The 18,434-nt window shown below is 26.6% G+C and overlaps 1 protein-coding gene across 2 annotated transcripts in view; it reads left to right on the top strand.

Moving 5' to 3' along the window:
• The window catches only part of LOC114133052 (bestrophin-2-like), a 43,668-nt gene that overhangs the window by 22,183 nt on the left and 3,051 nt on the right, over positions 1-18,434 (top strand). For both annotated transcript variants that reach the window (XR_007605001.1, XM_050203693.1), the window contains exons 2-9: positions 3,705-3,839; positions 3,929-4,095; positions 4,247-4,404; positions 10,944-11,021; positions 11,111-11,263; positions 13,651-13,731; positions 13,847-13,998; positions 14,078-14,239. Coding sequence is in view for 1 of the 2 variants with exons in the window: in XM_050203693.1 (XP_050059650.1) it covers positions 3,705-3,839; positions 3,929-4,095; positions 4,247-4,404; positions 10,944-11,021; positions 11,111-11,263; positions 13,651-13,731; positions 13,847-13,998; positions 14,078-14,239 (1,086 nt within the window). In the remaining variant the exon portion in view is untranslated. The remainder of the gene's footprint in view (positions 1-3,704; positions 3,840-3,928; positions 4,096-4,246; positions 4,405-10,943; positions 11,022-11,110; positions 11,264-13,650; positions 13,732-13,846; positions 13,999-14,077; positions 14,240-18,434) is intronic.

The raw sequence follows: 18,434 nt of genomic DNA, 5'->3' as shown, positions 1-18,434 counted from the left end.
TGAAGATTTATATTTCATACCACGTTAGACGATCACTGTTGAATATATATATAGTACCTACGTCAGTTGCAGTATGTTAAAATATTTTCCTTCGCTGATTGAAACCTTTGCACTTTGTTACAGTAGAGTAGTATAATATAATTATATTAACTTTTATTATAATAATTTTATAAGATTACTGTTTAGATAATAACCGTCCCTTCAAAAATCAAGAAAAGTATCAGTTTTTCCATCAGGCATACGCGTGAGAGCGTTAAATTTTAAATACCTACGCAGTAATCCTATTTAGAATATCTTCAAAAGGCGTTACGATGCATTTATTGTAGTGTTTATATGGTATTACTTATAAATTTAGTTTCGTAAAAAAAATATGTTCAAAAGTTTCACGACCATTTGCTGATGGGTACCTAACTAATCTTATTTGAACGAACAAAATAACTCGATTAAAAATCAAGTTTTTTAAATAATTATTATTTATATGTTGATTAAAAACGTAACCATTTGATCTATTCTAATTTTACACGTGCCAATGACCAAAATATAGTTATTTGTCTCTATTAAATATTTATACAATAATACAATACGTTACAGTCCGAGTGAAAAATATTAATCAATGTAAATAGAATACCCGGACATGTGGTGTAACTACGTCCGCAATATTTGAGCAACGTGAATTATAAATATTTAATTATCATTTAAAAATATACTTTATTCTATGATGAATGGTTGTTTTATACGATACTAAAACTTGTAAGTGCGTTGTAAACTATACACATTACAGGTAAAATACGTATAACCGTCAGCGGTATTAAGACATTTGATACCCAGGGGCAATCATTTTCATGTAACTCTCTCCTTGTTTTCCTATGAGGGGTAACCCTAGAAAATCGGAAAAAGAATGGAATTTAAAACATTGTATTGTTGCCATACTTTCATTGCTATGTATACATATAACGATAATTTTGAATGTTCATTTAATGTTTGTTCATAATACTATGTGACTCCTTAAAATTAAAATGACTACCGCGCGTAACTCGTTAACACAGCCCTGATAATATCGTACACACACCCCCATAAATAATTTTTTTTTTTTAAATTCTATCCTATGTTAGTGTTTCTTAACCTAGGGGTCACCAACATAGGGTCGCTAACGTATGACTTAAAATTTAAATCACTACAAAAATTAAAAAACTCAAATAATAAAATAAAGTAATGAAAAAATAAAATGAATAAATATCACAATATTACATATTATAATACTAGTATATATTATTTTATATTAAAACGAAAAACGCACTATTATTATTTTTATAGCAATATTGCCAATATTATTGTTTGACGTTTATTGAAGAGCCTTTAAATAAACGTCGAATATAGATTATCAACCTAGATAATGCCATTGCCGAAGTGCAGGCATACATTATTATATCGCAGTTCACAACGCCGTGCGCCGTTCATATCTTGTAAAATAGGTTTATAAATTGCACTTTTACATTGTTATTCACATTTGTTTACATTTGTATATATTTGACTATATTTATTGTTGGAGTTAGGATGTTGATGACTTTTGCATTTTTTTTCCTTTGATCCCATACAATGCTATCTTAGCTAAACATTTATTCCACGCATCCTTGATACGGAATATAATAATTTTATATTCCATTTTTAGGCATTTTTAGTTATAAAAGCATTTTTTAACATTTTTTTTTTTTCATTTTTGTAATTTTATTCGATGTAGGGATTATTATTCTCAAATTTTAGATTTTTAAAAAATTTGTATAATATTCAAAAAAAAATTGTATTATTATTATTACGGGTTTTTTTTTTTTTTTTGTTATGATTAAATTTATCGCGTACCGATAAGGTTTCAATTTTTATTACCTGACAGACGTCGTCGTATTTTATTTAAATACATCAGTCACATTTTAACTGCACAGTGTAACGCATGTTCCGATAAGCAAAATAACATTTTTTTTTTTTTTTTATTCAAAAATAATTTTTTTACTTTAAATTTTATTTAAAGTTTAAATGTTCACTAGCCATTGTCTATTGAAAATGTTCAGTTCATACTATTTTTTTATTACTCCGGCGCTCGTTAATACTTATTATAAGTGTATTAATAATTATTATTTTTAAATTAAATTTTTACTTAAGGTAAATCTTTTTAGTTTAAAAATATTTTTTTTTTTACATTAACTTGATTTACAATGCTATAGAAATATTTTATAAGGTGAGAACACTAATGAAGCAACCATCCAATGATGGAATTTCATTGTAAGTACCTATCAGTTTTAATAAATGAATTACAACAAATTAAGTTTAATATTTTATATTTTTTTCATATAAAACTTCTGTATACAGTGTCTGATCTACGATCTATGTGTTTAATTATTAAATTATCTACATGGCTCAAAAAACTGAGCATTATTTAACACGATCAGTATTTATATCGACATGAATAAATCTAATATAGGTAACTGTTATAAAATATAATTTCGCTTAGACCACACTATAATATCCTCAATTGATATTTATAATTCATAATTTTTTGGAAAAAAATAATCATGACTATTTAGAATTTCACAGAAATTATCTGGGGTTGAATCGTCTTTTATTTATAAGCGCTTTATTTAGTAATTAGGCTCGTGGAGTGAACTGAGAGCTGGTAAAATCTATGAAGTACTCCGTAAAAACGACAATGATAATAATTATATTATATAGGACACAGTCGTCATATGCACTTTAAACCTCAGTGGTCACTAGCCAATCCATGACCGTAGTGAGAATGAGGCCTTGTGGTGGTATTATATTTTTTTTTCAATTACCAGTCGAAGCTTCCCGATTAAAGTAAGCAAAATATTACGATTCGTACATTGGCCTTTTCGTGTACGAATAATATTAATGTATTATACGACTATGTGCTCGTTGTAAAAAAAAATTAAGATTCTCACGGTCAGATCTCCCGCCGCCGAACCCTTGACAAAACGCGCACTCAATGGCGACTGCGAGTAATAAATATTATTGTTTATCGTATTGACGTATTATAAAGAATGACCGCAAATAGTAAGTAATGTTATTAATAATAATTAATCGAATCAAATCGTCTCGGCACGTCGCGATTCTCGTTTTTCATCTCACATTGTGTACATTATATAATATATAATTATTATACATTGTGTTTTGTAACTATTCAATTAACGTGTCCGCGTGACTCTGATAATAGAAAACACGTGCGAGAACAAATTATATATATTATTATGTAATAGGTAATAGAACGACGCGTGTTCGTACGTATAATTGGCATTAGGACAATATCGTACTTAGTATTATGGCAAAGTTTACAACTTTTGACTTTAATTATGGTATAATATGATTATATTTGACTATTTCAAGTAACGCTTCCACGCTCTCTTATTATAATACGCCACGCATTGTACTTGAACCGATCACTGTTAGGAATAACTCGATATTTATAGTTTTAATAACTATCGATATTTTCGATTAGTTAATTTTGATTAATTAATTTATTATTAAAATTAATTGATTACAATGTAATTTATAATTATTGTCTCTATTCGAAAAATTGTTCACATTTTTTTAATATAATAAGATATAATATAGTTAATACTATATGTCAATGAATAATATTTTAACTCTTATTTTTATAGATAACCGTTTAATTTTCAATACTGATTATGTTTCAGAATATTTGAAAAAATAGTTCGATATTGTGATGCCTTTATTAGTCAACTACCATTGTCGTTCATCTTAGGATTTTATGTGACATACGTGGCCAAAAGATGGTGGAACCAATACTTGGCCATTCCGTGGCCCGACAGGTATGTGGAATATTATTATCATCCGATTTCCGCAGAATCGACACAACCGTGTTAAAAAATAAAATATTTTATTTTTTGTTTCTCATAAGAGCAATGCACGTAATATCAATGTATGTAGAGGGCAATGACGATTATGGTTGTATGATTCGAAGATCGCTAATGAGATATTTGATTTTGACATTGATTTTGGTGTTGCGTTCTATCAGTTCGCCGGTGAAAAAACGTTTTCCGACATTGGAACACGTCGCTGAGTCAGGTAAGTTATAACAACTTCATCGATCCAAACCACAAAAATATACATAATACTCTGTATTATAATATCATATTATTGAAATATACATTGTACATATTATATATCTTAGTTTACATAATCATTATTAATTTTTAATAAAAAAAAATATGCGCAGGTTACATGACCGCCGATGAGATCGAAGTATTTTATTCGCTCCCCAAGGTAGAATTTAATACTTATTGGGTGCCTTGCACTTGGTTCATTAGTTTGTTGAAAGAGGCGAGAAAATCCAAGCGAATAGAAGATTCTGAAGGAGTCAAACTCATAATGCAGGTAATAATGTCTTGTTTTATTAGGTACGATATTATACGGACAAACGTTAATATTGATTGTTTGATTAAATAATTTTAAATACTCAGACAAAAAGTTATATGTATAAAATCACTTCAATTATTACGGTTTTATCTTTCTACACTTCATAGTATTATTTATCTATTATCTGTCTACAGTCTACTTTACATTAGTTTATTCGTCGTTGTTTAGTTGTAATCATTAGTGTTCATTTTGTAAAAATTCCACTTTTTAGACAACTAGACTTCTAACAGTCTTTTATTACATGTTACTGAGGTCTCATCTCATTTTAATAACTAATATTAGACCATATAACACGCGCTTTATCTAATATTGTAATATTTATTTAAATTTTAAATTTATCAATGATCACATTATCAATATAGATACTCATAATCTAAAACTCCATAGACGTACTATTATATTAATAATTTTAACCAAATTTTCAAAAAAAAAAAACATATTTAATAAACTCATATTACTCTCTTGCGGTGGCGTTATCAATTGTTTCTTTCTGATTTTTTAGATTCTGAACGGAGTGATGAATGTATTGATTTTACAAAGATGTATGTTTTTTTTTTCTTTGTTTTTGTGTCTGTGTACAGCATAACTAGTCGAAATAATGCTTCAATTTTAAACTTAGGGGGTGGTTTCCGATGGAAAAGTGAATATTCTTGGTGCATTATACAGGTAAAACATTTTCCAACAGTTTTCAAAAAAATCGAGAAAAACAAAAAAAAAAAAACGGAAAAACGGGAATTTTTACGCAAAACCAGTTTTCGACCGAATCGATTTTTTTATATGGTTGTAATTCAAAAACTAATCACTGTCAATACTTGAAATTTTCACCAAATTTTTGTTAGTGTTATCTATATACAGTTAAATTTTCAAAAATTTTTGACTTTTTTTGAGTTATTAATAGACCACTGAAATTTTCGATTTTTATGCGAATTTTTTTTTGAAGTGTCGGTAAAAAAATGTTGGATAACCAAAAAACTTGAAAATTTAATACAAGGTTCCTTATGAGTTTTTCTTATTGTAGCTAAAAAAAATTAAAAATCGTTAGTCGCAATTTTTTTTTATAAGCGTTTATAGTTCAAATTTTTACAAACTCTGTCGAAAACGCGAAAATTTGCAAGTAATTTTGAAGTTGAAAAATCATAAAATGTTTTGTGTTTATAACTAAAGATTAAAAATACAACACTAAGTTTTCCATAGGTTTTTCTTCAAGTAGCTATAGAGAAAACTCGAAGCATCATTATAGGAAAAATTTTAAGTGCGTTTGAATTTTAAATTTTTACGAAATCGCGTAACGATAACGATTTATCCTCAAACGATTTTAAATATTTGTTATTATTCAAAAAGTATAATTCGTAGATACTTGACAATTTTACCAATTATTTAGATTGGCATTTTCTTTACATGATTTAATTTTCAAAATATTTTGAGTTTTTTTGAGTTATTTATAGACAACTGAAATTTTCAATTTTTCTGAAAAAATTTTTTTGAAGTGTCGATAAAATTTTTTGGCCCAATCAAAATACTTAAAAATTTTATACAAAGTTCCTCATATGTTATTCTTATAGTGATTAAAAATTTTAAGAATACATAGGCACATTTTTTTTTTTATTAGCATTTAAAGTTCAAATTTTGACAAAAATTCGTCAAAATCATGAATATTTGCGAATCATTTATTAGAATATATGACAATATTTAAATATAATATATTCTAGACTGACAAATCATCTCCGTTCAGAATCGTTTTTCGTATACAATGATACCTATCATTGCATTCAAATTTAACCTACCCTAGTCCGAAGTCCACCCCACCCCCTAATGTACAGCAGAGCTGTACCCACTTGCCGACTTTTTTTTTAATTTCTCTTTTGATTATTTTTATATCATCACATATTATATTGTAAACTATATTACAAAAAATGATGATTAAAAAAAATGTATAAAGGTAGAGTAATATTTTTTGTAACCATAGGTATAGTTATAAGATATATATTATAAGTATTTTGAAGATATTTCGATTGCTGATGTTAGAATATGAACAAAACCATCGCAAACAAAAATTTAAAAACTTCTCTTTCTCTTCAAATACATTATCCTTGAAAAACTATCAAGTCATCATCTTCCGGAGGACAGAAAATATACAGAAAGAAAAATGCAATCAATAATGTAAAAAAAAACTCCGAAATCTGCACAGTATCTTTCTTTCATCAATATTTCTGTATATTATAATTATATACACCAAGTATCTTGTTCGAACTTCACATTATTATTTACTTAAATATTTGAGAAAATAAAAGCATGATGCTGTGCCAGAGGTAAAAACCGGATACATTTTTTAAACGTGATCTTTTCAATATTTTAGCAGCACAAATTTATATTTATCTAAAACACAATAATAGTTATAAAAATATGATAAACGTACACATTGTAATGTAGTTATATTTCACAAGAAGGTGATTTTTATTTTACCCATATGGTATGGCTATATATTTTGATGAATTTTGCGCAAACATTTTTATGACGTTTTAATAATACAAGTCCATATTAATTTTCAGTCAGGATTGTGAGAGAGGATACATGATGGACAATTAATCTCCCCTCTCCCTTTTTTGTGGTGTCTAATTAGGGTTGCTGTCTAATTCAATTATTTATGAAATGCATTATTATTTATTACTATTAATTGTAAATGATTAATAATAATAAAAATAATATTAAAATATTAAATAAATTTATAGACTTTATCGTCACTTGCTTGTAAAACAATCATTTTAAATAAGTCATATTAGAGTCAACATTTTCTCATGGTTACTTTATTTTGTATCAGTTATTATTGGAGTTAGGATGATGATGACTTTTGCATTTTTTTTCTTTGATTCTAACAATGCTATCTTAGCTAAAAATGTATTCTACGCTTCCTTGATACGGAATATAATAATTTTATTTTACACTTGTAATTTTTTGTAGTTTTATTCAATGTGGGGGAGGGCATTATTCTCAAGTTTTAGATTTTTAAGAGAATTTGAATAATAATAAAAAAAAATAATTATATTATTATTATTGTGGGTTTTTTTTTTTTGTTATGATTTAATTTATCGAGTACCGATAAGATTTTACTGACGGACGTCGTCTTTTATTTGAAAACATCAGTCTCATTTTAACTGCACAGTGTAACGGAAGGTCTAATAAGCAAAATAACAAAATTCTAATTTTTATTTTTATTCAGAAATAATTTTAACTATAAATTAAATTTAATATTCAAATGTTTACTAGCTATTGTTTATTGAAATTATTTTACAATTCATATTTTAAATTACTATATCACTCATTATAATACTTATTATTATGTGGGTATTAATAATTATAAATTTTAAATTAAATTTTTATTCAAGGTAAATCCTGTTGGCTTAAATTTTTTTTGCATTAACTTGATTTACAATACTATAGAAATATTATTAATTATTCTATTCTATTTTATAATCAATAGAAATATAATATAATCGCACTAGTTATATGGACTAAATTATAATAGTAAAATAGATTTTTTTTTTTGTAAAATCGTAAATAATGGCATAGATAAGCACTTCTAAAAATGATAATATAGGTATTGCATGCAATAGTCAAGATCATCTATAGACTTCGATCGATGAGAGTAAATTTTTAACTACAATACTCAATTATTATTACTTATTTTTTTTTTTTTTTTTTTGATCTACGAGTGCTTGTCTTACAAATTCATGATTAACCAATCTCCTATAAATATGCTAACCTGACACTCATTTTTATTTAATTAACAGTTTATAGACGTGTAGGGAAATTAAGGTTAACGTTAATCTTGAAAAAATGCATTTTTTTTGATTTTCAACAGTACATTGCTCCAATGTATGTGATAGTACAATAATATGTACCCGTTGTTTTATATCAAATACCAATATTAAATAATATTAAAAAATATATTTTATTAAATAATTTATTATAACTCAAATAATAATTATTTATTCATCTATTACAAAATTTATGTTTGATGCTAAGGCGACTAGGTAGATATTACAGTTTGAATCATTCTTATTATATTAACTTCAAGAGCACGTTATACAATCTACAAGTGTTTCCTTATTTTTTTAAGTTATATCTAGAGTTAGGATATTGATGACTTTTGGGTATTTTTCCTTTGTACAGGAGTACAATGATATCTTAGCTAAAAATGTACATCATGTTTCCTTGATACAAAATATAATTATTTTATTTTACATTTTTACGTAATTTTTTCATATTTTAGGTCATTTTTTGTAATTTTATTCGATGCGGGGAGCATTATTCACAAATTTTATATTTTTAAGAAAAATTGTATAATATTCAAAAAAATAAGTGTATTTTGATTATTATGGGTTTTTTTTTTTTTTTTGTTATGATTAAATTTATCGCGTACCAATAAGGTTTCAATTTTTATTACCTGACAGACGTCGTCGTATTTTATTTAAATTTTAAACGCATCAGTCACATTTTAACTGCGTAGTGAAACGGAAGCTCCGATAAGCAAAATAACAAAATTTTTATTTTTATTCGGAAATAATTTTAACTTTAACTTGAACTTAATATTCAAATGTTCACTAGCTATATTGTCTATTGAAATTTTACAGTTCATATTATTTAAATTACTCCGACACACATTATCACTCAATATATGTATTAATAATTATTATTTTTAAATTTTTTTTTTATTTTATTGATCTTAATTTACATCGACAACCAAAGCCATCAGTTACAGTTTACAATTACAATTTTTTTTTTTTAATTTTATGGTGCAGTTTTGTTTTGTTTAAGAATTTTAAATTAAATTGTTTTCACTTACTTAATTATTTAAGTAGATATTTTTGATAATTTTTTAAGATATTTTTTGAAGTTTTATCAAATCATATCATTTTTACAAGACACGGGATGATAAAAATTATTCAAACTCACTTGTATCTTGAACAACATCATACTTTATAAAACAAAATCAAATTTCGTACTCAGCCCAAAGCTGAAAAATTGTTTTTGATATGCAAATTTTAGTAAAACGTTTTCCTAACTTTGCAAACAAGATAAACATACTCAATTTCAAATTGCATTTACACTATACTTTTATGTGACGTTATACACCCAAAATCAAAGTGATCATTACCAATGCAAAAGCCCAAAAGTCTCCAACAATCGTATGTACTATTTACCTTATCTTTAATAATTCTTTAATCGTTGGTTTTAACTCGTTATTGTAAATAAAATTATATTTATCAATCTAGAACGATTTGATTAGGTTTCGATAAATGTTTTCTTGTTTATTCTGCTAAAAATGAGTCAACGATCCTCTATTGGAAATATTGAAATATTTAATTCTATACTTCAGAGGAAATATCAAAGTTTGGTCGGTATAAGTATTTTCAACGATTGCTAAGCTTTCTAAACAATAGCTTTTTATTATTTTTTTTTTTTTTGGTTTCACGTTAGCACTTGACAATGCAATGAATACGTCTGTTGTATACATTGAAAAGAAGCTAGGTATCTTGATCTCTTTATCGTTACTATGAATCAAGGAGGGTCTATACTCAGTCTTCAGTTTTTGCCCCATCAGTGAATATTTTAGTGTTATAGAAATCTTTAAGCATTGTTCTTATATTGATTTCGTTTTTGTGTTAAGTTTCGATTTTAATGTAAATATAACGTTAAGTATTACTGATACTTTCACAGTTATAATTACAGTCAAATATTTTTGTAATTTAAAATTATCTGTTCCTATTTCAAATTATTTTAATTTCATTCGCTAATTAACTTGACCTAATTTGAGCTGTTAACCTCAATTATATTACCAAATATTAATTGTATTTTTCTGTGAACTAAAGAAAAGGAGTGTGTTTACAATGAAATAAATATTCAATAATCGACGAAAATTAATTGGATGTAATACATATATATATATTGCATGTACTGGCAAAAATGTATTTTAAAGTTTATTAGTTGTGAAGGTTTCGTTTACTGTTAATTTTTACTCCAACCGCTATACAATAAACGTTAAATCTTTTTTAGCATGTAGTTATCACAAAATAGGGTATTGTAAATTTAAAGTTAGTGATTTGTATTGTTGACAAATATATTTTACGATATAAAGTAAATGACAAAAATAATCCAATTGTGAATAATCTTACTATTAATATCGTATAACATTCAAACTAGGTATTTAATATGTTGTATTGTAACTTTGAGAAAATTAGATTTTATGGTTTGAGTCAGTTGTATAACAAAAAAAGGTTACAAGCTGAAATTTAAATAAAAATAAATTTCAATCATTTTTTTCTCAAACTTATACTTACCTATAATACTATGTAATATATTAAGCGGATAAAATATAATACCTAACAGGAGTCCATTGTTAACTACAAACAATGTAGAATTTAATCGAGAATGTGCTTTACTATGATAAAGTATTTGATATAATCCAATTTTATTACGATTATTATTGATTCGTTTAGGAATTTATCGACTTCAGATCAAAATGCGGTTATCTGTGGAGTTACGATTGGATCAGCATACCTTTAGCGTATACACAGGTAACTATTATACGATAATAATATCATGATTTTATTTGTTTTGTGAATAAATAATAAAAAAAAAATACTGTTTTTCTCGTTGTTTTCAGGTCGTTACAATTGCAACGTATTCGTTTTTCATTACTGCCGTTGTCGGGAGGCAATACGTGGAAGGATCAAACAAAATGCTGCAAACAGAACTCGATGTGTATATACCGGTGTTTACAATTGTACAGTTTTTATTCTTCATGGGACTATTAAAGGTAAGTACGCAGTTAATTATCTTTTCAACGTAAAATCCAGTGTTTTAAGCGTACTCCCACCCAACAATTAAAAAAATATATTTATTAGTTTATCGAACTCGTATATAAATACTGCTAAAAGAACATAATATTTCAATAACTAATAATGTTGTAAAAAACAAACCCTTTTACGCGAACGATTTCCCTTTTGTGTACTTATTATTTTACTGTGGTTAAAAAATTGAAGGAAAAGCGCAATTGAATAATATTATATTATTTTAAGTCGTACCTACTGAGTAGTTATTATTGTATTTATGGATTTTGACCATTTTACAGATATAATTATTATTCCTTGGGAAGATTAGTTAATTTTAAAATATGATATAATAACAACTAAAACAATAAAATATTTAGAATATAAAGGAAATAACTGCAACAATAAATTCAAACTGCTCAAATGAGCTATAATATTTCAAGAACAACTTTTTATTTTACTACGGTTTTGGTAAATACAAATTTAAATCATAAAAGTACATTTCTGTGTAGTCTAGGATATTGATAAAACTGAATAGTAAAATATTGAAGTAGATCAATAAACTTAACGATTGTCAAAAACTTATTTTTAATTATCGATTTATGAATATTTATTTAAAATAATAATGAAATAAAACGTATGCGTTAAATTTAAAAATACAAACAAGTTGGCAAATATAATAATTTTAAAAAACTAAGCACATAAGACTATTTTAGGACTTAATTTTATAATACTTAACCAATACAATAGTTAATCATATATTATAATATTATCATGAATTATATGATGTATTTGGTATATAGTTAATATTATTAACTTAAGTAAACAAATAATTTACAAAACGTATGCTCTACCGATAATTGTCATTAATCATTATTATTGAGAGATTTAAATGATTTCAATAAACTTTGGGTTAACGGCAATACCTCAATAAATATTAAAATTATTTTAAATGATTTTATTCAATACCATATAAGATATACAGTGAAACTTCCATAAAACAAACTTCCATTCAAAGAAATTTTCTATTTAACGAATTAATTTTGAAAACCATGACCTTCATTGTTAATCATGCATTAATTATTCTTAACGAATTCGTCTATAATACAATTTTTTTTTTGTTCCCCATGAGATTTCGTAAAATAAAAGTTTCACTGTATTTTATTAAAATATATTTATTTGATGAAAACATACAGTGGATGCAAATATGACTTATGATTATAAATTTATGAGTTTAACGATATTTATAAATAATAAAGATATCGGAAATATTTTTATTTTCTAATAATGACATAACACCGATAAATAAAATCGATCATAAAAAAATGTAGACGACAACAGATCTACACATTTAAGTTTAATCTGCTGTAAGCTCTGACAGTATCAACATAACTGTTTAAACAAGAATTTCTTGATTAATAATTTTTATATCAGCGTGTATAGGCAAATTAAATCTTAAAATCATTTTTTTTTTAATTATTATGAGTTATGAGCATATCAAATCAATCTTTATAATAATCACGCATAATACATTTATGCGTATAATATACTCATATATCTATCATTAATATAATTTTGAGACTTGTATACTATCTGTCGGTATTTGTCTTTATATATATATTGTAAATAACTAAGTTGGTTTATTTATCTTAGAAATATTATTCATAATATAGTTAATATTTAATAATACAAACAATATACAAAATTATACTGAAAACTCTCATTTGAGTTTAGAAATATTATGCTAACATATTTAACTTTCATCTCTTTCTACTGTACAAGCTACAAAGTAAATATTTAAATAAACAACATTAAATAATAGCTGGAGTTTTTTTTTTTTTAACAATGACAAACGGGTATGCAATATAGAATATTAAACAGTTAATAATAAGCTATTCTTAATTAAACTTAACATACAAATACAGGCTTACAGAATTATTATGACATAATATAATATATTTTATTTGAATAATACTACTTAATAAATAGTAATCACAAATCAGTCATCGAAACATTATCGATCATAAATACACTGCACAGGATTTAATATTTATATGTGTACCTAGTTCATTGATCAATCAAAAAAAGATTCGTTGCTATTTTTTTCGTTTTAACCCGTAATTTTAACTTTTTCTTAAATGAATGCACGATAATATGTAATTATTGTCATTTCAAAATTTAATTAAAAAAAAAAAAAGATTCTTGAAACAGTTCCTTTTAAATCATTTATCATTTTAACATTATAATAAATACGATTTTTCAATAATTTATTAAAAAATGAATCGTACTTATGATATAGTGTATCAATAATCAATATTGTACTAATATAATAAATTACTATATACAATATTTATATACCTATTTCTTTTTACAGGTAGCTGAACAATTAATAAATCCTTTTGGTGACGACGAAGAAGATTTTGAATTAAATTATTTAATCGACAGACACACAAAGGTAAATCAACACATAAAACTAACAACAATATATTGACATCTCAACTATACGTTTATTGCCCATTATTACAAATAGTTGTTAAATCGTACTCATAATACTAATTGTGTTCCGACAGGCAGCCTTTTTGGCGGTAGATTATCTTGCTAAAATTAAAATTCCTCTGGTCAAAGATATTTACTTCAACGAATTGGAAGTATCGATTCCTTACACGAGCGCGGCCGCGCCGTTCAAGAAAAAAACGCATAGAGGATCAGTTCACCACATGCCGTAATAATAAAATTACTACAGTCATTTAATACAAAATTTTATTTTTACCTATAGGTATGTTTGTTTTTTTCTCTTTCAGTGTTCCCGAAGACCAACACATGATGTTCTTACCCGAAATCATAGAAGAGGTAGACCCCGACCAATCGAAAACCAGAAGGACTTCAACGTGTTCGAACAAAAGTGAAGGAAAAATCAACTCGAACTGCAGGGATAAATTCAATGATTCCTTTGGCATTATGCAGTAAGTCGATACAAATAAACATCCTCATCTCTTATGTTTTCTAATAATTATATTCAATTATTATATCGTATTACTTATAATTGATTTTAACTAGTTACATATGATGATATTAGGTAGATAATAAAAATATGACACGCTGCAGATGTCATATGTTGACTAATAATTCATGTATTTTTAGTAATTTATCAAGACTAATTGGTATAGGTACGTTATGTACTTTCGCAACTTTTAGTCCTCAGAGCACGTTTAATTATTAATTATAACTCGGTTTTGTTGGTTTATTCAGCAATAATGTGACTCAACACAAAAGTTTCACATAAAGAAAAAATAATTTAATTAATTAGATATATTTGAAAACTAATTTAATGGGTAGGTATATTTTAAAATTTAAAAAAATAATATTTCACATGTTAATTATTTAAGGTTGGATATTTTTTATTACTTTTACAGCCTCGTTTTTTTAACCACTATAATGAATGACTAAAAATTTAAAAAAAATTCAAAGTTAAGTTATTCAAAAGTATTAATTAAATGATTTATACTATTTATAGTAAAGATCATTTTATGATTTACATAATATCATATAAAATCTTTTATATCCTATTATTAGTATTTATTATTTAGTTTTATTATGTATTATTCATATATTATCTCTGTTGTCTTGCCTGACAACATTTTTGTTGACATTTTAACTTTTAATTATTTTTCAACACACAAAATGTATCATATTTCACATAAATATATTCAAAAGATAACTTACATAGTTACGCGTGTAACATCAAAGTATAAAATCGATTTAATAATTATTATACTTTTGATACTATCGGTGAACCCTTATGCTAAATGGACGTAAAATTCCTATCATCATACACGTAATAAATTACTAATATTTGATTGCTATCATAATTTGTTAAAAAATATGATCATTATTTGTCATCTTACCGGATTCGTCGACACATACTTTCCTATTTACTGAAATGGTTTACGCGACATTATAAATGTATATCATCATTTTAATAATCCAATATTTTATTTATTGTGTTCGTAAAACTATACTGGTCATAGGTTATAACCCATAATTTTTCATTAATTACTAAGATTTTTATAGTAAATACCTATTTTATTTTGTATTGTTAGACTTGATGTGCCTACACAATACTAATAGATTGGTACTAGAATTCATGATTTCCATTGTAGCTTGAATAAGTCCTCTCGAGAGACAAAAACCACTCCGGCAAACAATCCGAAACTAGGTTAATCTAGGATCAAGTACTTTGAAACTCCGCGTTTATATTCATAAAAATATGCCTACTTACTACCATTTGATTTCCACAACAACAAACAATTTTTTAGAACGCAGTTTTTCTACGAAGCCGAAGATATGGCTGAATGATTGTATTTTAATATCGCAGTAGTATCTTCTAAACGGTCGTCGTATTCGTTTTTATGTGGTAAAATTAAAAATCACATTATCGTATTGAAGTACGCCGTACTTAGTTCAGGTAGTTTTTAATCTCTGAATGTGTGTATAGCTGTAAGTTTTTTGGTTTTGTGCACTTTTTCGGTACCTATCGTCGAGCCTTTGTTTTACATATATTAAAATTAAAATTTAGGTTTATTTGTGTACGAAACCGCAATAATGGAACATATGCATTATACTTACACGTATTACGTTTTCGCATTAAGTTCCCGTTACATTCAGTGTGGCTTACTACTTGTGTACACAACTAATGGTTTTTCAACACGTGTGTATTAATTATAATATATGATTTAGACCCACTCCAAACCACAAGAGATAAATTTAACTCGCTTTATATTATTATTTTATTTCTCAAAAATTTTCAACAACTGATCTCATTTTTATATTACAAAATAAAAGCGCATATAGACACGGGCACACGGTGATACGTACGTTTTATACGAATAAAATATAAACGCATGAGAAAATACGACGGTAGAGACTTAAACATTTATAACACGTAATATAAAACAGTATAGTCATATAGTGATATTTTATCACACTGGGCTTTGGATGTTTATGATTTTTTTTAATATTTTTTTTTCTTTTCAATCGGTTTTACTTTATGAATAACCGTTTACCGCTATAAAATACGTATATTATATTAGACATTAGGTGATACAATTTAAATAATAAATATCATCATGACGTTATCCTCTCATTTTTGAAAAAAAAAATACTTAAATAATAATTATACTGTCACACGGCGATTTAATAAAATTAATCCTTTATTATATACTTAAGATTACTGAAGTGTTTCTGCAGTTAGATTCGGGGAATCTTAAATTTTGATCCCAATTTAGCATCTGTCCATTTGAAAATCCTAAATACGCCACTATTTTATTACTGAGTAAGAATAGTTTTGAAGTATAAAACAAAAATTTAAACATAAACTACGCTTTACTTATTAATAATTATTATAATTAATAACAAATGTATCGCTCATGTTTATTCGCGTGTTTGAAAAAAAAACCCGAACATTTTTTCCAAATAGATTCAAAAGAAACAAAAATCTTATAGGTATATACTATAAAATTATTTATTTATTTTTTATTTTTATTTTGTCAGAGTGCTTAGCCCGTAAAAACAAAAATAAACAAATACTGCAATGTCGGCTTTCGTCCGACATCGCTATAGTTTTAATTTGAATACGGACTAGGACCGCGAATTGACCGATTAAAATACCTGTGCGTATAGTACTTCTTCGCACACAAAATAAATCGCATATAGAATTATACTAGATGTTATATAGGTATATGGGTACGGGTTCTAACGGCGGTCGTGATACTGTGATCTGGTCGATCGTATATTATAATATGATCCCCACCAAAAATCGAGACCCGATACCGGTAAAATTTATATTCAAACATCAGAATACATTATAATATTAACTAATATAAATATCGAACGTAAAATCTATAACACGTTTATTTTTGCTGCGGTGTTTTGTGCGAGCGCGATTATTATTATTATCTTCGTTATTTTTATTATTATTATTATCATTATTAATATTGTTAATGGGTATAGGCAGTGCGTATAATAATAATCCCTGCAGATGACTTTCGCGTGTCAGCAATACCAACGAGCGTTTTTATATATATATATACACGTACGCGTATTAACGGGCCGCGGGCTACGCCGACGGCTTTACATCGTTATTGGTATGAAGAAGACGACGACGACTATACACAGAGAAATAAAGACGGATAGAGAGAGAAACGTCTGTGCGAGCGGTCTTATATACAATGTACACATACGCACACAAACACGCGCCAGATCGAGTTTTCCGGAGGGTACGATACGAACAAAAACAGATTCTCGCATAGGATTATATTGAGAGACTGTTGTGACGTTACTGCGTTTCCGGTACTGTATATATTATATGATACAATAGAGAGAGAGTGAGAGAGAGTATATTTTATACCGATGATAGTATGTGTGCGTTTTATATATATATATTGTATACTGTTTTTGGTCAAAAGTCATGGGTGCGGGCGAGATGGGAAATGTTTTAGAAAGATTATATTATGATGGTGCAGCGTACATATATATATATACGGGTCGCACGCGAAATATATATATATATTATGTTAACAGGACCGAACTATTATACGCATGTGATGTGTGCGTATCGTGTACGATCGTGTTGGCCCGCAGCGAACGAAGAAAAATAAATAAAGAACGCCATATTTTTTCGTATACGAAAATACACTACGAATATACCTAATAATACTGGTGAAACGTCAACGGTATCAATTTATGCATACGTTTGCGGTACGGCCATTAAAGTGATATTATAATATTATAATTTATAATAATAATAATATTATAATATTTGAGAACGTAACGAGCGCGTTTCAGTTATAGTCGCGTACACGTCTAGATCGCAATTAATTTGTAACCGTTAGAAAGTGGTTAGACTTGCCTCGTCGCTGTCTACAACTTACAAGTAGGTACATTATATTGTATTTTCATATAATATGAGTATTTCGTTTGTTTTTTTTTTTACTTTCTCAAATTCTAAACGCGCGTAAGTATGATTACAAACAATGTCTTATAAAGAAATTCGAGTCCTATGTGATATTATGACTCTCTATCGGACAAAAATATAGTAACAGGTCCACATAAAATTAAATATTTACGCTGTGGTAAATATTAAAAATACTTATTAATTAT

Source organism: Aphis gossypii, chromosome 3, assembly GCF_020184175.1.
Source record: "Aphis gossypii isolate Hap1 chromosome 3, ASM2018417v2, whole genome shotgun sequence".
Classification (NCBI taxonomy): Eukaryota; Metazoa; Arthropoda; class Insecta; order Hemiptera; family Aphididae; genus Aphis; species Aphis gossypii.
This window is presented reverse-complemented; position numbering and strand designations above follow the sequence as displayed.